General features: G+C 34.8%; 1 protein-coding gene across 1 annotated transcript; it reads left to right on the plus strand.

The window, feature by feature from the left end:
• The first annotated feature begins 5,776 nt into the window (after window positions 1-5,776).
• LOC133870680 (AT-hook motif nuclear-localized protein 27-like) lies at window positions 5,777-7,974 on the plus strand. The gene has a single exon (XM_062307855.1). It carries the CDS (start codon window positions 6,603-6,605, stop codon window positions 7,503-7,505), a length of 903 nt encoding a protein of 300 aa, XP_062163839.1. The 5' UTR covers window positions 5,777-6,602; the 3' UTR covers window positions 7,506-7,974.
• The last annotated feature ends 1,950 nt before the right edge of the window (window positions 7,975-9,924 follow it).

Below are 9,924 nucleotides of genomic sequence, written 5' to 3' on the forward strand. Positions count from 1 at the left end.
GGTCGGTCCCACGTAAACGTAAGGCTCCTGGACTCCATCGCTGATTCACACTGTGTGGCTGGGGACTTTCAGCAGGCAATTCACCCATCTGATCCTTTATTACGATTTAGATAGGATACGTGATATACACCGCACAAGGATAAGGTTGACCAGGTTCCGATGTCCCGACAGATTCCACGTGGTCGATCTGACAACCTCTCAGCCCAGGACCTCTGCACCGCACGTCACCTTTGCTGCCTTGGTGGCCACATTTGCACGTGTCAATGGGGATTCTCACTGAAGCCTGCCTCCCAAGCTAGCCCTTCGATTACTCCACGGGTCTTTGGGTCCCACTCATTTAACGTAGGAGATCATCATCATCGTCGCCTTTGAGTCAAGCAAAACTGGGGGAGCTATAGCATGTTAATTGCCTCATTCCATGCATGCACGTTCCACAAATTTCTAGCAATTGATCCGTTGGACGAATTCATTCCTAGGAGTCTCACAAAAAAAAATTATTTTGATAAAAATATACAAAAATATACTTCAAACAGCTTTATTATTATAACAAAAAAAAAATTGGTAAGCGAACAATATTCACTAATAATAATGAGTATTATTCACTCACAAAATGATTAAAATATCATTAAATTTGTTTTCTTTGTCTTTTATTTTATTTATTTTTTTTTTTCGTTTCTCTCCCACACAGCCCCTTCTCTTCGGTCCTCTCCCTCGTAATGTTGATTGTTGAGTAATGGCTTGATGAATGAAAAACTTTTTTTTTTTTTTAAATCTTACGGTTTTTAAGGACGTCTTGGGTCGTTTTAGTTAATTGTATTGCTTTTTCCTATGTTTTCTTGGCATCCAAACAAAAATGTTATAAAATTCTAATATAAGAGCACATTTTTGTATTCATAAATATGACCATTAAGAAAGAAAGGAAAACGAAAATTTTAAAAATATGACCATTACGAAAAGATAAACATTCTAAAAAGATTATGAAAAAAAAGAATGAAGACGTCTGAAAAAATATTATTTAAATTGAATGATAATAGTTAATAGCTAAAATGGTGTAGTTGTTGGCTTATAAACTCAATAAGATATTTTTTTAAAAAAAATAGCAAGTTAAGGTAAAAAGCTTTTAGCCATTTAATTAATTAAATGGATAAAAATAGAATAAACATATATAATTCTATACGTACATATGTCCCAACACGATCCTGTTGTGAGACGCGAACAAATTCTCCCCTCTCCCCAAAAGTATTACCCTAGCTAGCTATATTTTTTAACCCGACGTCTCTCACTTGGGTCTTCGCCAATCAAATTAAGCTGTGGGAGGCTAGCTAGGAGCCTAGGTGCAAGAAACCAATGAAATAAACATCCAATCAACGACTCCATATTGTATGAAACCTCCTTTTTTTTATCTTCTTTTTTCTTTTTTTGGCATTTTATCCTGTTCTCCTTTTTGAAACGTTAATCTGCATTGAATTACAAAGTGTACCCCAAGCTTCAACGGGTTCCACCCCTAGACCCTACAATCTCAGTGCCATGCCTTTTCCAGCTAGTTGCTCGATCTCTAACACTTCATGTTCTATGTATTAATTACCATCCTCCGGCCTGTTCCAGCGCTTTTGCAATTACATTAATATTTTTAAAGTTTAAAATTTCATAATGTCGAGTAGCTAAGTTTAAAAACTTTACCCCTGTGATTAGGACTTGGAGTTAAATAGAATGGTAAATGGGTGAAATATCCCTTATACTCTTATTAAAACTAACAAAAATACAAAATGACCCTTAAATTATAAATAAATAAAAAAGAAAACAGGAAAAAAAAAAAAAACGCTAAAAGAAAACTTGTAGAAGCCGTGGGTCAACCGTGCAGATCATTCTTTGCCTTTTCTTTTTTTCAAACATAAGGCTATTTTTGGAAATTTATACATCCTCAATTAGGATTTAACAGAAAATTTTAATAGATTGATGACATTGCAAAGTTTTTAAACTTGGATACCTAACATTGAGAATTTTTAAACTTTAAAGGAATGATTACTAAATGCAGTAAAACATTAGGGAGTAAGTGAAGTTATCCCTATTAATTTTCTGTATAAATTTCATAATAGCAACTAGCTTTGTTGCATATGTTAGAATGCATATTCTATAATTGTTGAAATTGAAAACCTATAGCTTAAATTGAAATCACATGAAAATTTAAGAATAAATTTTACTTTACCCCCCCCCCCCCCCCCCACCCACTCACCCACCCACCTATTTTTTTTACCTCAACCTAACATTTATAGTCTATTTATTATTTTGTCTTTTGGAGGGGCAAACTTAATTAGTAGATAGTAGTTTATAGGATACCATATGATACATTCTATTACTTTTTGAATGATAGTTTGTACATGACATGATTAGTGCTAACTTTTATTAGAGAAATGTTATACGGGATATGTTACATATTCATCTCTTTTCCATCTATTTTGTAAATTTACCATTGAATTTGTAAGACCCTATGTGGATTCCACATATTCAATGATGAATTTGTCCCATCTCTTGCACGGAAACAAATAAGAGATAGGCAAAAGATATAACAAATACAAAAGATGAAGATCAAGCACTTATCTTGTTTATATTATACAACCAAGACACATGTACCATTTTGAGAGTGTTTATCCCAAACATGGTTTTTGCAAATAGAAGTAGGAGCTTCGATAGTTAATCTAACGTTCTCTTCAAATCACGAATCTCTAATCAATAACATAATTTTTTTTTTAACAAATTATTGAGTATTTCATTGATCAACGATCATAAGTATAAAGTTCTTACATTACAAAGTATAAAGTTCTGTAAAATTATAGTCATGTGCTATGAGGTTACAAAGTTATAGATAGAAACAAAATTCTTACAATAAAGTACTATTTATAACTTTCATCTTTTACTAACCCATGTACAAAAATAGTTAAAGAGTAGATCTGCTCCGAGCAGACTAGATTTAAGATAATGGTAGTCAAATATCCTAGAAAAATTTATTTAAACTTGCCGTGAGAGATAACCCCTCACACTGAACTATCCAGACCGTGAGAGATAACCCTTCATACCGAACTATCCAGGCCGTGAGATATAACCATTCACACCAAACTATCCAAACTCTGAGGGATAACCTCTCACACCTGACTAACCTTCATCTCATAGATTGTTTATGAGGGCAGATCTATGGAGAATAAAACTTTTATTCAAAACAAAAATATAACCAGCAAATAGCAGCAGCTGCCATGGAAGAGATGAACGGCATAACACAGAGATAGATGGACGATATATAGCGGATATGTCAAAATTGCTGATATGGTCGGAGAACACTTGTAAACAAATGAAAGCATATATTTTCTATAGTTGTTTTTAAGGTTAAATCTATTAGAGTAAATTACACTTTACACCCTAAATTTGCATCTCATTTGCATTTACACCTCTAAACTACGACTCGTTGTAATTCGAACTTACAAACTATTATTTTATTTCGAATTACAGCGTGAGTCGGCCGTTAGTATTGATTGAAGCATATCCAATCAATAAATTTAAACTTAACATATCCAATGTTTAGTGATTAAAAAATAAAGTAGAATTAATACTAAATAACAAATGAGATGTACGGAAATATTCCAACCAATGATTTTATTTTTTATTTTTATTTTTGAGGCTTGAACCCTTAATTATTATCTCATAAAGCCTTCAAAATATATTTGTTTTTCCCATAAAGACTTTAATATTTAATTATCTATCTGTTCAGGTGACAACTAATATTTGGAATAATATTCTATTTTTTAAAAAAATAAATCATATTTTATTCAATTTTTTTAAAGAATTTCAAAAAATTTTAAATTTTATCTCACAAAGTCAAACCTCATAATTCACACAGTGAATTCGAATAATATTCGGATTCAACACCCAGACGGACCATAAACCATTCAGAATATTGGCGTTTCATTGAAAGACGCAGCGCGTGTTTAATTTATAAGCTTTCGGTATTCATGAATGATGAATATACGGAAAGGATTTTTTTTTTAAAAAAAAAAAAAAAAAACCTCAAAGGTAAGTTAGTTAACCGTGGTTAAAGGAATATATGCCTTGCTCTAATATGTAATTTGCATCTTATGCATCCCCTAATTAATAATTATAATTATCTACCCCAACCCACCAAATTAAATTTAGGCTTCGCTTGTAAAAGGTTTTTTCTTTTTTAAACAAAAACACTAGCATCATGATCCAAAAACGTAAAATATTTATAAATCATTTAAATATTATTTTTACATTTATGTCACATGATGATATAAAAAAACATTATTCAAACCATATTAATAAATAGAGTATTGGCTCCATTTGTCAATACTTTTAGGGGGTGTTAATTATTATTATTATTTTAATTATGTTGTAATATAACATAAATGTAAAATGAAAATTAAATATTTTAAATTTTGGATCGCTTGTTAATATTTTTTTGTTTAAACATGATTAAAAAAATATAAGAATTTTTTTTTTTTAGCAAACGAAGACATTTTCCCTTATGCGTAATGGGATTAGTGGTCATATCACGCTGCTCTAAGGCGCGTAGGGACAAACTTGTGAAAAGAATAAATGACATTTTTTTTTTTTGAATTATATGGGCCTTTCAATCCATCAAAAGTTTCAATTAATATTAATCCCAAAGGATTACCTACATGCAATTTAGATATAATTGGTATAGCAATTTCTCATCTCAAGCATGCAGGTCATCTAATTAAGAATAATTTTTTAGGATTGAAGATTATTTTTAACAATAATGAATGAATACTTATTATTCCAATGTTATATATCGATGGAGAGAAAGTCGTTGCTAGACCTTTTATTTAAATAACTACATGCTTCCATATGAATGAAAGTTTATGAAAAAGACACATTTTACTTTTTTTTGTTAAAAAAAATTGAAAAAGGTGGTGAATATTTCGTAAAACCAATGAGTATAAGGTTAAGTTTGTAACGTATTTTGGAAAAAGGGCTAATATATTACATTTGGATTATCATCTTCAAACGAGTAGTTAAATTACAATTTGAGCTCTCTAAAATCTTTTATAAAGCTCAATATATCTTATATAGTGCGGAAACAATATTAGACTTAACAACCATAAACATCCCAATGCCACATGGCAATATAATATTATTATGTTTTTTTTGATATTATTTGTAATGGTCTAAAAAAAAAGGCGATAGTCACATTTGCACTATTACGCTAAAAAAATTAGTTAAAAATTAAGAAAAACTTCACTTATAATAACCCTTAGTCTTTCATCACTTAACAAAAAATTTTAACGGAAGATTGGAATTGAAAAAAAATTTGAAAGATAATACCTTAAATTGACATTTTTTAAAGTTTAAGAATTTAATTACAAAAATAATAAAAGATCAGAAATTATAAATAAAATTTTTCTTAAAAATTTAAAATTTAATGATAATTAACATTTTATAACTTAAAATTTTATAAAAAAAAAACTTTTAAATTTTAGTCCCACCTAATCAAAATTAATACGAGACTTAACACATAGGTTCAACTTTATAATCCACGTATTTATTTAAGGTAAACAACTCATAATATGAGACTAACTTTACGAATTACGGGGGTCACGAAGGAAACAAGATCAGCAGAAGTTATGCACGCGCTAGAGGGGAGAGTTGAAATAGAGTAATTGGCTTTCGCAAACCTTCTCACGTGACAAGGTCTTTGTCTTGGTAATTGCTTGGCTTCTGCTTTTACCGCACGCTTTTCCACCATTTCCTCCTCAAAACTCTCGCAAACTAATTTTCTCTTTTTCATTCATACAACTTCACTGGAGCTAGCGCGTGGATTTCTCAGAAGAATTTCATCCTGCTGCTTTCTTTTCCTTTTCCTCTTCTCTAAATAGCTCGACAGTGGGAAACTTATCTGAGAAGTTTCATCGGAGTATGCTTTCCGCTTCCAGAGTAACCGCACATATATCACTACCCCATCTCAATCTTTTTTTTCTTTTTCTTCTTTCTACAATCTGATTCCGAATACGGCAACATCTACATGGTTCAGAAACAGCTACATGGGAATCGTCAGGTGCCTTTGGGTGGCCTTGACTCTTGGGTTTGATTACTTGCCAAGAAAGAAAAAAACAAGAGTTTTGGGTTTGATTGGCCGTAGAAAGTAGAAAAGCTCTAAGGAATAGCGGAGTATTTGGAATTATAAGCCTTTTGTTGGGTTTTTATGTAACTGCAGGTTGCAGTTTTTGTTGAATAGTACAGAAGACCGTGCACAAGAGATCCCTCACTTCAACTTGTAACGGATCACACACCCATGTATATTAACCCCTTATTACACGACTCCACTATATTAACCTCGGATCTAGAATTCTTTGAAAACCTTTTCCCTTCTCAGTCTATAAACACAAGAGTGCGCTATTATTTTGTGATTTTGGAGTCTTGCGTGAGAAATTAAACACTTAACTCCTTTTCTTGGGTTTTCTTTGGCTTTTACTTGGAGTCTAAGATCAGAGAGAGAGAGAGAGAGAGAGAGAGAACGATCTACGGAGAAAAAGAGGGTTGCAAATAAGTGGTGGGAGAGAGTAGATGTGGCGATGGCGGGGTACAATGAAGAAAACCAAGGTGGCTCTCGCTACTTCCACCACCTCTTGGGGCCAGAGCTGCACCTCCAGAGACCTCCTTCTAATATTAACCCACAACACCAACCCTCCGATTCCAAGGACTCCTCTGACAGAGATCACAAGCTCGACTCCGATGCCCAAGCCACCAGTAGCTCCGGTGCAGCCACCACCTCTAACCGCCGCCCACGTGGCCGTCCTCCCGGATCCAAGAACAAACCCAAGCCTCCCATAATCGTCACGCGGGACAGCCCCAACGCTCTCCGATCCCATGTGCTCGAGGTCTCCAACGCCGCCGACATCGTCGAGAGCGTGTCCAGCTATGCCAGGAGGAGAGGGAGAGGGGTCTGTGTGCTCAGCGGAACCGGGACAGTAGCCAATGTCACGCTGCGCCAACCTGCAGCTCCTGCAGGGTCCGTGGTGACGCTGCACGGCCGCTTCGAGATTCTCTCTCTTACGGGGACTGTGCTCCCGCCTCCGGCTCCGCCGGGTGCGGGGGGGTTGTCGATATTTTTGTCAGGTGGACAGGGACAGGTGGTTGGGGGAAGCGTGGTGGGCCCGTTGGTGGCATCGGGTCCGGTTGTTTTGATGGCTGCGTCGTTTGCGAATGCTGTGTTTGAAAGGCTGCCGTTGGATGAGGAGGAAGGACCAGTGCAGGTCCAACCCACTGCGTCGCAGTCTTCGGGTGTGACTGGTGGTGGCGGCGGAGGCGGAGGCGGCGGCGGACAGCTTGGTGAGGGTGGAGGAGGAGGAGGAAGTGGAGGTGGTGGTGGTGGTGGTGGGGTTTCTCTTTTTGGTGGGGGAGGGAATATGGGGAACTTTCCATTTTCGGGTGATCTGTTTGGGTGGAGTGGGAGTGCTGCAAGGCCTCCATTTTAAGCGGTGGCGATTTCAAGTAAGCTGGAAATGCTAGATTTTGATATGGGCCGGGTTTAATTCTCGCTCATAATTGAGATCCATTTTTCTCAGCTTCATCTAAATAAATGGCGGAGGAGATGGATGTATGATAAAATGTCTGTGATATATATACTCAACAAATTGGTACTCTCATCTTTGTAATCAAACGAGAACAAGAAAGGGTTTCCAGAATCCCATCTTGTAAATTTATGAAGGCTTGCGTCTACTCGAAGAAACCCAGATTGGAGCAAATAAATTAAGGATTGGAGACTGCTCAAAGGTCAGTATAACTAAACCATTCGGGTTCTTTCCTTGCCTTTTCCGTCTTCCGTTGTTTTTTTTTTTTTTTTGTTTATTTCTCAACTTACTTCTGCTAGTTTATACATAAGTACTGATAGTTGTATTGCGGAACTGTTATAATGGACATATCGGGGGCTTATTTTTGTGTTTCCATCTCTTGCGCAGCACTTGATCGTTATATATGCATTTCCTTTCAATTACTGAATATATATAGAAATTCAAAAAGTTGCTAGCTCCAGTTTGTGAATTTCTAACATGAAATTTACACACATGGGAATAAAATTAGTCCTTCTTTTTAGTAATTTATGTATGTAACTTTTTGTATATATATATATATATAATGTGTATGTATGTATGCATATGCAATGTATTGATATATGAACCTAGCTAGCTAGTACTTCATATTATATTATAATGGTCATTGCTTGTGTTGCACGAACCCATGTGTGATCTCCGTCTTGTTTTGTAGCTTTATTTCATTTTCCGCTTACCCAATAAGGAAAACGCAGCGTGAAGAACAACAAAAGCTTGTTTCTCTAACAGTGGAAACCCTAGTTCTGAACCTGGAGAAACCATGCAAGCCAATCTCTTTCTCTCCTGCCAACTTACAGTTGGCTGACCAAACGTTATAGCAGTAGAAACTTGAAAAAGAACGTTCTCTTGTCAGTTATAAAAACATAGAAACGTCTACAGTGTTGGAGAGAGAAATATATTTTATGTATTTAAGAGATTCTTGCGCATGCCTACGACATCCGAAGCTAGACCTGTCTTTCACTTTTGGATTTTGAAAGAATGGAAAACTGAGCTTCTTGTCCCAAGACCCAAAAAGAAAATAACAGAAAAATAATATAAAATTAATAAATAAAATCTTAAGCTCCAAACCCAAAAGAAGGGGTAAAATTTTGATGAAAATTAAAGGGGAAAAGATGTTCTTGGAACTTTCACAAATTTCTTTCTTCTCTTTTTGATTGGTTCTTGGAATGCAAGATTTTATATTCTATACTTATCAAGTATTGAAAAAACGTTTGTATATATATATATATATCATGCAAATACCGAAACCCAAGAGGCATTGTTCTTCCGTAGTTAATGATACGGACTTTCCTATACCTCTAAGAATTGCTTAACTAATTAGCTAGCGCGCTTATGTTTTTGGTTTTATGGACAAGGTTTCATTCATCTGCTATTCATGTCTTCCACACAGAAACACTCAGAGAGCTAGGGAGGGAATAAGAATACATACATGGAAGAACGTAAAAAAACAGATTGAATTTTCTTAGACCTTGTAATTATTTTCAATAAAAATAAGAACTAGCTAGAATCAATGCAGCAAATAACTTTATATATATATATATATATATATATATCTAGGCATTATGCAGTAAGAGCAGTAGAAAACGTTTATCTGTGATATAGAATTACATCTATCCTACGTATGGTAACTGCTTTGAAGTTAATTAGTTATCTGATAGAAAGTCATGAAGAGATGGATTAAGTCGTTGGATGAGACATGTTTTGCATCGAATGCCTCATCAGCAGTAGTGAATTAGTTAATTAACATGAAAGTTTGATTTTTATGGTAGTTTTTGGACTGATGTGTAAGCATTGAGATGTATTACTTCTAGTTCCCTAAGGTTTGATTCATGTAAGATACCAAGGCTGCATGTGGCACATTGTTTCATGCAGAAGAAAAAGAATTGATATAACAGGATTTAGAGGAGGTAATTAAGATTATAATTTGAACATTGATGCTTTTTTTGTCCAACGTGAAAGAGAGCAATATTTTCCTTTGCTTCATTTGAGAGGTTCTTATGAAGTTGTACGAGTTTTCTAGGACTCTTCCCTTTTTCTATTAGTTAAATCAGGTTCTCAACATTCTACCTTTGAAAGCTCTATTAGATAGATCATAGATGGGAGAGGGTAGAGCATGTAAATGGGGTCCTTAATTAGATCAAGCAAGATATAAGATTAGGATATGCATGATTTTGAGGTCATGCATGCGATGTGACTGGACCTTTCCTAATGGTGCAACTAGATGAATGGGGGTATATATATATATATATATAATCAATAGCAGCCTTATATATAAACCCTTGAAAAT

Source organism: Alnus glutinosa, chromosome 6 (assembly GCF_958979055.1).
Source record: "Alnus glutinosa chromosome 6, dhAlnGlut1.1, whole genome shotgun sequence".
Lineage (NCBI taxonomy): Eukaryota > Viridiplantae > Streptophyta > Magnoliopsida > Fagales > Betulaceae > Alnus > Alnus glutinosa.

Bases quoted from the DNA above. Each gene is read 5' to 3' on its own strand.
- LOC133870680 (XM_062307855.1), top strand. From the start codon at position 6,603: ATGGCGGGGTACAATGAAGAAAACCAAGGTGGCTCTCGCTACTTCCAC.